Source organism: Chenopodium album, chromosome 10 (assembly GCF_948465745.1).
Source record: "Chenopodium album chromosome 10, dcCheAlbu1.1, whole genome shotgun sequence".
Lineage (NCBI taxonomy): Eukaryota > Viridiplantae > Streptophyta > Magnoliopsida > Caryophyllales > Amaranthaceae > Chenopodium > Chenopodium album.
This window is the reverse complement of record NC_137843.1, coordinates 32,103,143-32,118,828: the sequence shown is the minus strand read 5'-3', so window position 1 is coordinate 32,118,828 and position 15,686 is coordinate 32,103,143. Positions and strand designations below refer to the sequence as shown.

The following is a 15,686-nucleotide window of genomic DNA, read 5'->3' as shown; positions in this document are numbered from 1 at the left end:
AGATTCATTTTTTCACATTATAAAATGGCCACAATTAGTCTTATAATATCTACAATGTAAATATAAATTTTAATCCAACATAAAATAAATATTTTTTGAAAAATTATAAAATAAAAATAAAAATTATATAAATAAAACTAAAAATTTGATAAATAAAAAAATGTTAATAATGCTATTTAATACCATTAATTAAGTAATATATTAATTACTTGGAAAAAAATATATATCAATTATGAACTATATAGTCATTAAAACATTATGGTAATCTTATTTCAAGCGACTACTATAAAATTTTCACTATTTTATATAGCGATTTTGCCTACACCCCTTTAATTAATGAGCTTTTTATTTTATTTTATTTATTTATTTATTTTTTTCAAATGAGAAACTAGGGTTACCTCGTGATACTTTGCTAAAACTCTTTGCTAGCAGTCAAAGGGTAGTTTTTGCTTTTATTTTTTATCCCCCAAAAGAAAAAAAAATATGAGTATGATAATTTTATTCGTGTAAGCAATTAAATAGATAAACGGATGTTAGTTGATGATGCACTACTTTCCGGATTACAAGTTTCACCTATTTCCGAGTAATATTTTAAAATGAACAACGTTGATAATTGATTAATTGCTTAGTAACTAAGTATATGTAATGCTTTTAAAATTCTTCTCTACAAGTATACAACAATGAAATCATCATAATTCATTAACGAATACATTTGCCTTCAAATAATCCTTAGTTTTTATTTATATTACAAGAGCATTAAATTTCTTATGTAATGAACAAATTAATAGTCACCTATTTTGAGAATAGCAAACAGAATAATACAATTACTAAAAAAAAAAAACAAATTAGGTAGAAAATTGATTTTTATTAGAAACAGGGTAGCCAATACCATGTCTTCTAGTAGGAAAAGCAACAAAGAGCAAACTACAAATAACACCAACACCAATTGGAATTATATCAAGAACCTCTTGTATTTCATGACTTGGCATTGGATAAAAGCAATTCACCACATTTTTATCTCTTAAAGCCACAACTCCAAATACAAGTATTGATAATACAGCATGAACCCAATCAATGAACTTAAGCTTATACTTAGCTAGATCAACCACAACTCGATCCGAGTAGTCGAAGAGCCACATCCCTTTAAAGGTGGCAAACCCATAGAATACTTGCCCGTCTGGAGCTCGAAAGCTGTCCGTGAAGGAAGCTAAGAAGCATGAGAGGGCTAGAAGTGTAATAAGCAGGGTAGTCATGGCTCGGGTTGCGGTATCGCATTGACCGTTATTGGTGAAGATTGGTGTAAGAAGTTGGAAGGCTAGTAAGGACCCTGTTGGAAGCAAGTTGGCTAAATGAGAAGTGCTTGCTAAGGCACGTTGAGAAATTGATGGCTGTAGCGGTGGCGATTTTCGATCATTTGGGATGTTGGATGGGTGGTGATCGGAGTCGGAGTCAGATTCAGAACCGGGTGTTGGTTGATTGGTTGAGGTTGATGGAACTCTTTGTTTTATCTTTGACATTTTGTTGGAGTGTTCGACAAAAATGAGAGAGCAATAATGCATTTTATAAGGAAACCGTTTTTATTTTAGACTTATGCCGGTCTTCGTCTTGTGTAACATTCCGTAGTTGTTCAATCAAAACCATTATAAAACAATGTTTCTAACTTGTACAGTTGTCTTAATAATTTTGATAATTTTGTACTAATAATTCGAATAAGGAATTTGTTTCTTCTTCCCCTTACTTTTCATTGCAGTATTCTTTCATCTGACCATTTGGTTAATGGTTAACTAACATTTTATATGTGGTTGCCACACCGTGTGGTAAGCTATTATAGGGGATATTTCGTTAGTGTAATAGGGGTTTTTTGGTAAGTGTTAAAGAGGTTACTTCATCAGTGTTATAAAGTTACTCGATCAGTGTTACACGGGTTACTTAATCAGTACTCTAGGGATTACTCGGTCAGTATTACAAAAATTACTTTGTTTTTCTATAAGTGATCACACGGTATGGCCAGCCAAACACAAAGACGAGTTGTTTTGTTAATATTTCTTTTTGTTTTTTCAAAATATTCATTAATTTTTTTAACTTAAAATATTATCCTTCTAATTTGATGAATATTAATTTTTTTTTTATATACACTCCAAAACCAATAAATTTGATATACTCCCACTGTTCCGGGTCAGCTCCGGTACCGTAAGTCCTGGGGTTGGTAAAGGTTTACCGTGTAATTAAGCACTTGCACATTCAGCACAAATTAGCTAACCCGGGGGATTAACCGGGGATAACCGCTCCAATGCTAAAGTTAGCAATCTGACTAGAAGAATGAATGAAAGAGTAAGAGAGTGTTTATAGAGAGAGAGAGAGATATTGTACCTTGACAATGAAAATATGCTCAGGTATTTATGGGAAGGTAACCAAGCTGGTGCCACCTATTAGCATAAGTGGCAAACCGACCTTGTAGGTAGTAGGTGCCTACGTGGTCGGAAGCAGCTCTCCACGTGGCCGAGATAATGACTGTTATGGACGTTAAGCCAATATGCTAAAGCATAAATGATTAGCAATGTAATGTACTGTAACAACTAATTACTAACGGTGTCGGTACTATCCCGTACAACTAGCCCCCCAAGTGAGGACGCCGGTGAAACGGGCATTCTCAAATTACCATGTTGGGAGTTAATTTGGGCATATTGATGCTAGCAACGCTTGTGAAGTTTAAAGCCAATGTTGAGCACAATAAAAAACCGTTTATTGCTCAATTAAATATTGTCGAGATTAAAAATCTCTGATTTGCCCCCAAAGTGAGCAAAGTAAAAATTGTAATTTGCTCAATTAAATATTGCCGAGATTTAAAATCTCCGATTTGCCCCTAAAGTGAGCAAAGTAAAAAATGTAATTTGCTCAATTAAATATTACCGAGATTAAAAATCTCCGATTTGCCCCCAAAGTGAGCAAAGTAAAAAAATGTAATTTGCTCAATTAAATATTACCGAGATTAAAAATCTCCGATTTTCCCTCAAAGTGAGAAAAGTAAAAAAAATGAAATTTGCTCAATTAAATATTGCCGAGATTAAAAATCTTCGATTTGCCCCCAAAGTGTGAAAATTACCGATATTTTCAATTAATCTTAAAGCCAAAAAATTTTACATATGGAAATAGGCGGGAAAAACCCGAAAGTAGTGGGGCACGTGGAAACCATTAAGTATGCCACCTTCAATAGGCGCCTTCTCCTCAGCCGGTTGATTGCCTGCACCATGCGTCAAATCAAAAGACACTGTTCACTTTCAAGTATAAATAAAGGAAATGAACGGTTTCTCTTCAATTTGAACCTAGGTTTTCAAAAAAAATTGCTCTAAAACAAACTTTCTGGTGTTTAATCTTCATTAATCTCGACTGTTTTAGTTGCTCTTTGTCACTCGCTGAAGCGAAGTACGAATCGTATAGAGGTAAAATTTTGAACTTTGCTTTTAGTTTGATTTTTTCGGTGTTTGTCGTATATATTAGTGGGTTTTGTAATTTGCTACTGCATTTTTTGAGTTAATTATGCCTAAATTAATAAAGAACTCCATTACGGGTAAAGCCGGCGAGGCTGACCTGTTGATGAACTTGTCCTCGGCGTTAAAGAAGGAAGTTGAAAAGTCCTTGTAGACACCCAAAAGTGTCTCCCCAAAACAAAACCCAGTGATGAATATCTTTCTTTCTGATTTCAAAAACCTGCTCTATTTTATGAAAATAGCCAATTCAATTTAGTTTGGTCTATGACAAGGGTCCGATAATAGTGTAGTTGGATTGGGCTCGAAAAGATCTTTCCAACGATATATTATAAGCCTAATTCTAATGAATAATGAGGAAGTTATGGCCAAAATACTAAACTGGGCCCGGTTTGGTTCTTATATGCGACCCAATGATCTAGAGGAGGGCCTATTATGAATTATCAATCCTAATGCAATTAGGATTGATTATAGTCTTCTAGAATCTTCTGGAAGGTTTTTTTGAATCTTAAAGGGATTAGAATTGATAATTATGTTTTATGAGTTTTATTTGGAATAAAAGAAGTGTTTTAAATGAAATTACGATTTTACCCTTCATATAGATTTTACGACTTGATTTTATCGAATAATAGATTCCGCGTTGAAAACGCGTGGAAAACCTTCTACATCGCCAAACGACAGTTTCGTCGCCTGGCGACGAAGCTTGTCGCTTGGCGACGATTCCTTTTCGAACTCTGATTCTTTTCTATCGATTCTAGACTATTTTTTTTTATAAATAGGGTCCCTGGACCTCCGTTTTTCAATAACCAGAATTTTCTAATTCCTCTCTCTCTCTCTAAGCTAAAGCTTGATTCTCTCTCTCTCTCTCTTTCTAGCCTAACCTTTTACAAACACAATTCCTCATACATTACCACTAGACACACCTATCCAAGTTAGAAGTTGCCTTCGCCCTAGACATGAAAGGTTTGATATTTCTGATCAGGGTTTGGTCCGAAATCTCTATTTCAATTATTTAATTTAATTGTTTGATTTATTATTTTCCTTGAAGTTACTAACGTGTGTATGTTGTTATTAGAAAGAGATATGAGGCGTCCAAGTAAGTACTTTAATTGTTTCATTGATATTATGATATAGAAATCATGTTTAAGTTGTTATTTTGATTCCTATTATCATGTTAGGATGTTTTATTGCTTCCTAGTATCATGTTTAGGGTAATTTCTAATATCAAGTATGATTAAAAGAATGCTTCCTATTTTCTTTTCGAATATCATGTTAGTATCATGTTAGGTTTAAAACATTGATTTTTATTGTTTAGTGACATGCTAGGATTTGTTTTTAATCTTGTTAGTATCAGGCCTAGGATCTTGCTATTAATATTATGCTTTAACATGATTATTTTTAATTATGATTGTTATTATGATTATGATTATAATTATGATGATTTTTATGTTTCTTGATATATATATTTATTGTTATTGCTTGATAACGCCTTTTATGCATGTTTAAAGGGAATTTGTACTTGTAATCACGCTTAATAAGATGATTAATAATCTTGTTTAGGAATAATATGATTATAATTCAAGTGATCACCAATAATAGTTTTATTTGTGCATTAATATTCAACCAACATAGATAAACAGGTTTAGGGTTAACCTAATGATTGCATGTTAGTCAAAAAGCGCACATGAATACGAGTAGAATAAAGTAGAGGCCTATTTTATAGGGCGAGTTCTTTCTCTTTTAGATTGGATTCGTACCCTCATCCCCGAACACTAGTCATGGTTCCAGACCTATTGGAGTTGACGATCTCATGGATCGTTAAGGGGTGTAACCTTCGCCCTGTGAACGGTTTACAAGTTCCTAAAACTCGTTGGCGACTCTTTTGCTCTAGCTTCCTTCCCTTTGGACGCCACCATACTTAAGTGTATGATCACAGTGGGGCTCAAGTGTAAGATGGCTTGAAATATTCCCTACAGTCCTCTCGGCGTGTTTATCTTGACATTTTAGAAGACATTGATATTGTTGAAGTTGAATCTATCAGTGTTATTGAGAAAACATATTCGGAAATCTTTGTCTACGAGCACGGTTCTAATCTTGGTAAAATAGGTGTTAAAAGCACAAGGATGCCGACGACGAAGCGCACTAGCTTCCATTCTAATAAAGCCGAGAGTTCAGTTAGACGCCCTGGCAAGAACCAGTGGTCAAGCCTGACCCTACATCTTCCGATATCCGTGACGAGGATATTGACTCCGTAGAACGGAGTATTTCTAGCGAAAGTGATGAAGATATGGGTGATGAAGATATGGGTGATGATGAAGAAGAAGAAGACGAAGGGGTAGGTGATCCTGACAAGAATTCTGATGGTGATGACGAAGAAACTGATGAAGAAATAGACGAAGATTTGAATAGGGGTCAGTAGATCCTTAAAGAGGAAAGGTTATATGAGGGCTACAACTCCGAGGACGATGATGCAGACCACTGATAACCGTTACATCTGTCTGGAGACTTAAAAGTCAGAACAATGGTTGTAAATGAAACCTGGCTGAAAATCGCAATCGAAAAGAACTATTGCGGTGTCGGTAAGAGGTTTTTCAGACTTCCTGACGGTTATGATCTTACTCTTCTCGAAAAAGACAACACTGTATTAGACTGTCCAGAGAGACATGTTGCAGTGTATGCAAAACATTTTGAGTTTTGCCTACGCTTTCCACTTCACCATTTTATCGAAAAAATCTTTAAGGCTTAGAATATATGCATTGCGCAATTGACACCGACAGCGATTCGCAACATTGTGTCTCTGGTGTGGGTAATGATATTTATGAATTTTCCATTAACTTTAAATCTAATCCGTAAGCTCCACTGGTTAAAAAAGGACAGTCAATCACCAGGCTGGTGGTCCTTATATACTGCTTCTGGTAAGATCACAGTGTGGCCGAAATTGACCAGTTGTAAAAATGGCAAAAATAATTTTATTTCTTAAAAGTCCCTGAGGATTGTGGTTTGCGAAGGACCTTTCATCTTCCTCATAGTAGGTTTGATTCTATTAGGGATAGAAAGCTAGCCAAGCTTGAAATGAAAGCTTTTCGCTTTTTTGACTGCCTGTATGTAAATGAAGGTAAGAAAAGATAAAAGTTGTTCCTAGGGAGTGGCTACCCTATTGTAATTATATCCTAGGCAATGCTCCCCTTTCTCATATCGGTCTTTGCCGTACTGACGAATATTGTAATTTATGCTTATTTATTTAGTATTACATGCGTGTGTTTTTTCTCTTATTTGCTTTCAATTGTTGGTTATTTGCATGTTTGGGTTAATAGTAACCTGCTGCCACCATTTTGTTTAGAATTTATTTGCTAACTTCACCGTTTGTATCTGGTAGATGTATCAATTTGCTCAAAGGTTTGCCGATATTGACCTTGTCGCTAACTTGTCTTTCCTTTCAACAGGTCCCTTTAAGCTAGAGTATGAAAGATTGGGGCTATATCCTGACGGCAGCGTGAAGTATCAGTGCCCGCCCAAACCCAAAATGGCTTTTGACACCCTTCCGGTGTTTACCACCAGAGCTCAGAAAGGAAAATAAAGGAGCAAACGCGACATGACTGCTTTTTCGCAACCAAAATCAACTGGAGCGACCATCCTTCCTCTCAGAAAGGGTAGAGGCTCCAGTAGGTCTAAAAGGTCCAGCACAGCTACTGGCCAAGATCAATCGAAAAGGAAAAAGTCTACTCTCGTACCTGACTAGCAAACAAGTCAGTTAAAGGAGACAGTTGTTGACACTTTGAATGTCGTTAATTTGGAAGATGACGAGATCAGGGTACCAGAAAAGATAACGAGCATATCCATCCCTAGGCCACCCGTAATTGAAACCGAGAAGGCGTCATCTGTCAACAAGGAAACCCCAGCCATTACTACTAGCCGATCCGGTTCCAGAAGTCGGAATGTCTTCGTCCCTACCCTGACTGATGATTTCATCAAAATTCCCCATGTGAAAATTCCTTAGGAGGTTGCTGATGAACTCTTGGACTTTCTTGTCGGCACCGCTGGTGATAATAAGTGTAATTACTAGATATATCAAGGATCACTACTAAGGAGATAATAAGTTCATTCTTTTGGGTCGTCAATGTTTGGTGCTAGATATGACAAATGATCTTTGGGCTAGTTAAATAGTCCAAAGCCCAATAGAATGGATTCTATGAGGTCACACAATAAGGGTATTAGGTTAAACAAGTAAGAGGCCCATTAATGGGCCTCATGAGGATATGACAAGCCATGTAAGGAGTAGGGCTAGTATAATTAGAAGTGGGCTAAGAGTTTGGGCTTCACATCGACTCTAATTATATATGTGATATATAAATACAGGCCATGCCTAGGGTTGATATAAGTTACAATTAATAGTCAGTAAATTGTGACACAAGGCAACCAGTTTTCCCAAAAACCCCTCTATCTCATACGCCTCTCTATTTCTCTCCTTTGTCCATACGGTACGGACCACCCAAGCAAGGTGGTTTCTCACGGAGGTGGTGGTGGTGTTTCGTTGCTCATTCATTCCTCTCTTCTCCGTTGAAGGTTGATTGAAGCGTTCAATCACGACTAACTAGCATTAGTGGAGGTTTAACTGTGCCCGTAGATCAAGTAGAAGAATCACGCTTGGGGTTCTTTATCTCCGATTGTTCTTGCTCGATCGCACGTGGAATCACGCTTCAAAGGTACAATTATATGTTCTTTATGTGTTATGAAATAATCTTGGTTATTAGATGCTTATTAATGTGATTCATGAAATTCCGCCTAGAGTATCTAAAGTCTTACAGTGGTATCAGTTAGCCTATGCATGTACACATATTGAATTATTAATTCTTTGAATGTCCACAATTTTAATTCAATTAGGAGGGAGAATAATTTAACTATGGGTCAATTATTATTTTAAATGTGATTTAACATATGAAATTATTAAAAGTTGTTTAATTTGCTCAAAATTAGCCATCAAAGGATCTGAAATTTTTCCCTAAAAACTCGAAAATTTCGAACCCCTATACCTTAATTTTCAAAAAATCAGAAACCCTAAACCCTAAATTGTGATTTTTGTGTTTTGGTTTTTATTTAATTCGATTGTTATGTTATTTATGATTTTAATCTATTTGATTTTATGTTAAATTATGAATTTTTCATGATCAAATTATTTAATTTTAGAGTTAAATTGAATTTGGGATTAATTTCATGAAGAATCCTAATTTTAAGATTGAATGTGATTTAATTTTGAAATTAATTGGACCACATTAAAATTAATTTAATTTTATCAAAAGATTTGTTTTTATTTAAATTAAAATAAAAAAGGGGTGTTTTGGGTACAGTAGCCGCGGCTGGGTGGCGCAGCCACGGCGACTGCCGCACCAAGTGGTCCAGGAGGGTGGGCGGGGCTGGGCAGAAAGCTCAGACAGCAGGAGCAACACAGCAGTGCGGCACAAGGGTTGCGTGTGCTGCTGCTGTTGCCCTTGCGTCGCTGCTGTGCAGCTTACACCAGTCGATGTATGACCACCGTGGCTAGCTTCGGCTGGCCACACCACGGTGGTTGGCGCGGTTTTTCAAAAAATAAAAATATTTTATTTTATTTTGGATAAAATCAGTTTTCAAAGTTAAAAAGATAAGTTTTGATTTTGAAAAGATAATTATCAAAATTAAAGTTATTAATTTTGTTAAGTTTGGATAAGTTTTGAGCAAACAGATTCTATATGGATAATAATTGATTAAATAATGTGATTATCCCATAATTATTTTAAGATAATAATTGATTTAAAATTTTGTGATTGGCTAGGCAATTAGGATAGAATCTCCTAAATTAGTTAGGATAATCATGGAAAATAAATATGATTTATCTTCCATAATTAAAAAATATTTGATTCTATCTCATACCTAAGATAGAATATATGATATTTTATGATTGGTAATGAATAATATATGATATTATCTAATTGCAGTAATTTAATTTAATATGAGATATTAAGTTGCTATGTTTCCTTAATTATGAACATTCGATGTTGTAGTTTAGAAAAGCATGATAAGTGATTTATTATATGGCTCTTTATAATATATGATATTATTTATTGCTATATATAGACTAGTATGGCCCAGCAGATTCTAAATACGATCTGCACATCGTTTCGTATTTTTGTAATCTAGATATGGTTTGCGTACCGTTAAGTATTTTTGTAACTTATTTTATTTTATTTAAGTAGTAGATAGAATAGAATAGTATTACAGGTTGCAGTCGATCCAAGAAGCCAATGGAGTGAAGGCCCAAAGGAGCTAGATGGATGACGTCCATGAAGGTTCAAGTGGAAGTTTTGCTATATTAGTTTTCTTAGGATTAAGGGGCCATACTATGTCATGTTTTATTTATGCATTAGTAGATTATGCATGTTAGATTTTATTTATGTTGATTGATGATGCGCTAGAGTTCACTAAATAATCACAACATAATTAATCTAGGTCCTGATAATATTGAGGTTGTTTTTCTAATTAAAATCCCAATAAATCTTTGATATTTATGATAGGTCATGCCAAAGCTGAGTGCCATTTTATATCTTGGGAGAGTTGGGGTAAATTAAGTTTTATAATTTTAATTGGTTATACTCAACAAGGTTACCTAAAGCGTTTAGAACTTTAAAGTAAAGGGTAATAATTAAACATGTGACGGTTAATTATTCAACCAAGAGTTACAATAGTTGTAATCAGTAAAGAGTTTACTCACCTTGAAAATGTAATGGTTGATGGTAGGGCCAAAGTCCCGTCAATTATTGCACAAAGAAAGGGTCTTGGAATCACTTAATTCAAATTGGGATCATTTAAATTGAATAAATTGTTTTAAAGTTACCAAATTTAATTTGTTTATGGTACTTTAAATTTAATTAAACATAATTGAATTTTGCGTTTATTTATGAGTAATATTTCGTTCTAATTTTATTTTAATATATAATCTCCTCGATTGAAAATAAAGTTGAGAAACGTTCTCAAAAGGTTAAAAGATAATCCATAAACCTATATTCCAATTTTGCTAGGATGGTTCTAAAAGGCAAGTTTTAGAAACCCATGTCTCATGTCTAAGGTTGGTTTTATTCAAAATATTTGAGTAAAATGCCAACACATCTTCATTTTGAAAAGTGTTTCAATTCGGTTATAATGAGATGGGAGGTACAAACCCTCCAAAAGACAAGTATAGAAATCTAATAAAAAATCTCTTATCTTCAATCTTCAATATAATTGAATATAAGAAAGTGATTGGAAGTCTCTATGATCAAAAGTTGATCAAATGACATTATTCTTCATCCATTTCATCTAGATTTAAATATTTGATTAAACTCTAATATGAATAATGATTAAATAAGACTTAGCAAAATCATGAAAAGTGCTTACAGAAGTTAAGCAAGCATCATTTTGAACCTAAGAGAAGTGTTCTAAGTGGCTCAAAGGGAAAGGTTTAAGAATATATGAGGATTGCATTAAGAAGTTATAGGCCAAGAAATGCAAGCAAGTTGCCACTTCTAAAACCTAAAACTACTTATATGCTAAAAGTCGTTATGAACAACAAATGTTTCAAATTAAATGGATCAATTCGAATTGATTAGCAACAACCTCATACAGTTGGAAGGTAAAAGAATGGAAATGTTCCAATTTAAGAAGTATATTATAGAAATTATTTTAGCGTATTACTACTTCTTGGACATGTGATGTCATGTTTAGTTCTCTCTCATTGAGAATGTTGCTGAACTAAATGAAGAAGTATGGCTAAGGGAGAAATAAATCTACAAGTTTAGAAGCAAATGTTGCTATTTCACAAGTGGAATCTACAAGTTTAGAAGCAAAAGTTGCAACCTTACAAGTAGAACCTATATTTCACCTCACCTAGTAATTGACTAGAATTAAATAAATGTTATTTATTCTTGCCAATTATCAAAACATACTAATTCAATGTTATTAATGACTAAGCATTGAAGATTTAAAAACATGGAGTAAATGTTATTCTATGATTTATTGAGCCACAATGTGTTTTGAAAAGCTAAATAGGTTTAGAAGTCTTATATGATAGATATAGATGAACTAGTTCTATATATAAAAATTGTCTCCAAAATGTTAATTAATTCGAATGAAAAATGAACATTGCATGCGGAAGATCCAAAGGGATGGACTTTCAATATCATTAGATTATGAATCTATTGATATATGTAAATATCATTCTAATTTGAAAATTTTGACAAAGTCACCATTTAGAAAAATGATGATGTGAACTCGAGGTCGAATACATATCGATGTAAAGAAAACCAAAGGTTCAAAGGCTAGAGATGGATAATGAAACTTCATTTGTGATATGATCACTTGTGCTTAGTTGAAGCTAAAGTGTGAAAATTTTGAAAAGTTCAAAAGTCTAGTATGAAGTTCAGAATCAACTTGACAAGATAATAAATACACCACAATAAGATTGTAATGGTGAAAGTTTGAGTCAAGAAATTTACTTGGCAATATATTCAAAATATTGCGATATGATCGTAATAATGAGAATTTGAGCCAAGACCTTGATAAAACATCCAAGAGTTGTGAAATCGTTTTACAACAAACTCCGAAAGAAAACCTTATAAAGTGTCTATGGAAGGAGCTATAAATCTATATGGGATATATTTTGATAATGGATGAAAATACCCTATCTTCCAACCATTATTAGGGGATACACTTTTAAGATGAGCTACAAAACTAAACAAAACTACATATGTCAAATAAAAATGTAGAAAAGGCTTCATATGTGATATGGATAAAAAAACTTCTTATAAAGTCTTTCGACGAAGCAAGGAATAAAAGTTATATTAAATCGTTTGATACACGTTCAATTATTATACAGAGCACGGGGTACTACTACACAAGTCATACTTAGCACAAAATGTTTGTTGCTCAAGTAGGTGCCCTTTATGGAATAGATGTCATTTCCAAAAGGTCAAGTGGAAGTAGTGTAAATTTCGAAAGAGTTTGAGAAAAGCAACAAACAAATATGGTTCAAACTATGGTTAGTTCACCCTATGCTAAATGTGCCTCTTCAAAAGGCAAGTGGGAGTATAAGAATCTCGAAAAGTTCAAGAGCCTTGAAAGAGTTCAAGAAAAGAGAATCTCGAAAAGTTTGAGATCCTTGAAAGAGTTCAAGAAAAGTTAATTCGAAAATCTTGAAGAAATTTTAGAAGTTAATCGAATAAAAGCAACAATATGAGCATGATTCACCTTATGTTATAAATGACAACGCGTGGTCTCATTAAGTGTAATGAGAATAATAACGATGTGTTGAAGGTAGTACATTCCAAGTGCACATCCTCTATTGTCGTTTCTCATTGAAACCTAAACAAAGTTGTTGTATAAGTTTCAATTGTTTCATAAAACCCCACAATGATGACTAGCATATGTAAAACTTAGCCAAAGAAATATGATTTCATATTGACTAAGAATTGTAAAATATTTATTTTGGAACATGATGACTATGCAAGTAATGAAGATGATTTGACAAGTTATAACCCCAAGTGGTTTAAAAACCATGAAATCTGAAATAGATTCTAAGTCTGTAAGCAAGTGTATGACACTTGATTAATTTGCCGAATTGGGTGAGACCCATTATAAGCAAAACAGACAAGAAAGAAAAGTGTTTTCTAAACAAAGCAAAAACTTGTTAAAGGATTCAACTAATTCATTGTATGACTATGATTACGATGAAATCTTTACGTTAGTCATGTTGCAAAGATCTATTAAAGATATTTTAGTGATTAGTACCTTATGAGATTTGGTAGATGGATTTCAAAACACTTTCTTGAAATTGTTCATGAAAGAAGATTTGTATATGATACAATCAGAATGATTTTAAAAATCCAATAATCGTAAGTATGCATAAAAGATCCTTTAATGGATTGAAGTTAGCATCATGGAGTTGATTGATGATCTTGATTTTTGTGAGTTAATCAAAATTGATTGATGTTCTCATAAAATGAAGATGTTATGTACACAAGATGTTTAGTAGGAGCTATAAAGTCTAGTATAAAGAGCAATTATTCATTTCTTGAAGAGTTAAATAATGGCTAATGCATTTTGTATGAAAAACCTTGAAGAGGATGATGAGTACATTTGGGATTCAAGATCTATAGAGATAGGTCTCGAAGGGTGTTTGAGCTTAGTTAAGAAGCTTATATTGATAAGATTCTTATGAGGTTCAACATTATATTGAAAAGAGTTTCAATCCCATGTAACATGGAACAAAGCTTAACAAGATTCAATGCTTTAAGAAAGGTTGATGAAATTAAGGTTTTGAGTGATGCTCCTTTGCAGTATGCAAAGGGTGCATCATACATGTCATGGACTATAGTCGTCTATTTGATTCATGTGTTTTAAGAACAAATGATGATAGATTTCAATCAAAATCCAATGTAACGTTGGAATACAAATTAGAAATTTCTAAATTCCTTGCGAAAGGACGAAGGAAGATTCTTAGAGTATGGAGATGAATACTATTATAAAATTTAGGAGTTGAAAAATTCATATTTGTGATAATTTCTCATGAATTGTACTTACTAAACCCCGTCCATGACCAAAGTATGAGACTCATACCAAGGTTCTTGGATTGAAGCAAGTTATGTAATTTAAGTTGTATGTGTTTTGAGAAAACATATCACATAAGTACTACATTCATTTGTAGAATTATGTTTAACTAGAAATTTATTATTTCTCTTAGTTAATAATGGTTTTAATGTTAAATAAAATGTCCAAAATAATTATGGATTGATGGGCTCATCAGGTTGATAACCTGGTGAATGAAACCCCACAGGTGAACCAAATCCATATATTATTTAAGTTCTTAGTTCGAAATCATTAAAATGGACATAAATGATTTCATAATATTGACTAGCATGTAAGATTGATTGGGCGCAGTTTCATGGGCTATAGGGGCATAGTGATGATGCTCGGTCAATTACATGGATATGCATAAATGATGCATTATCGAACTATAGACCTACTTTGAAGTTTAAATATAGAGCTTCCAGATATATTATTGGATTCCTTAGACATGAGTGGAACATTGATTCCATTCAATGATTGTCTTAACTGTGGTACATTCAAACGTCATGCCGTAAGAGGGGGCTATAAAGGATGTTTCCTGGTTACTTCAAGAATTGAGTGGGAGCTTTGGTTTCACAAGATTGGATTGAGTCTTCCTATTTAATTAGGGACGTGTCTTGGCCCCTTGAAGAGGGAGAATTCAGAAAATGCATGGCCGTGCTCAAATGGATTACACAGTAATCATTTGTTTTGTAATTCTAACTCAGATTTCAAGAAAAAATTTGTAGATTAATATGATCTCGACATGAGATGCAATCATATTATCAAATCGACGCACATTGACTTAAGGAATTTGAATATTGCGCACTTGTCTCAGAAAAGTGGGAGAATGAAGGAATTATGTCTTCGATAAGTACAATTACTAGATATATCAAGGATCACTATTATGGAGATAATAAGTTCATTCTTTTGGGTCGTCATTGTTTGGTGCTAGATATGACAAATGATCTTAGGGCTAGTTAAATAGTCCAAAGCCCAATAGAATGGATCCTATAAGGTCACACAACAAGGGTATTGGGTTAAACAAGTAAGAGGCCCATTAATGGGCCTCAAGAGGATATGACAAGCCATGTAAGGAGTAGGGCTAGTGTAATTAGAAGTGGGCTAAGAGTTTGGGCTTCACATGGACTCTAATTATATATGTGATATATAAATAGAGGCTATGCCTAGGGTTGATATAAGTTACAATTAACAGTTAGTAAATTGTGACACAAGGCAACCAGTTTTCCCAAAAACCCCTCTATCTCACACGCCTCTCTCTTCCTCCTCTTTGTCCGTAGGGTACGGACCACCCAAGCAAGGTGGTTGCTCAAGGTGGTGGTGGTGGTGTTTCGTGGCTCATTCATTCCTCTCTTCTCCATTGAAGGTTGATTGAAGCGTTCAATCACGACTAACTAGCATTAGTGGAGGTTTAACTTGTGCCTGTGGACCAAGTAGAGGAATCACGCTTGGGGTTCTTTATCTCCCATTGTTCTTGCTCGATCGCATGTGAAATCACGCTTCAAAGGTACAATTATATGTTCTTTATGTGTTATGCAATGATCTTAGTTATTAGATGCTTATGAATGTGAT

At 34.0% G+C, this 15,686-nt stretch overlaps 1 protein-coding gene across 1 annotated transcript; it reads right to left on the bottom strand.

Annotated features, from left to right (window-relative positions):
* Nucleotides 1–775: 775 nt before the first annotated feature.
* Nucleotides 776–1,614, bottom strand: LOC145563882 (protein DMP3-like). The gene has a single exon (XM_081624286.1). It carries the CDS (start codon nt 1,557–1,559, stop codon nt 846–848), a length of 714 nt encoding a protein of 237 aa, XP_081480412.1. The 5' UTR covers nt 1,560–1,614; the 3' UTR covers nt 776–845.
* Nucleotides 1,615–15,686: the final 14,072 nt, after the last annotated feature.

Bases quoted from the DNA above. Each gene is read 5' to 3' on its own strand.
- LOC145563882 (XM_081624286.1), bottom strand. From the start codon at position 1,559: ATGCATTATTGCTCTCTCATTTTTGTCGAACACTCCAACAAAATGTCA.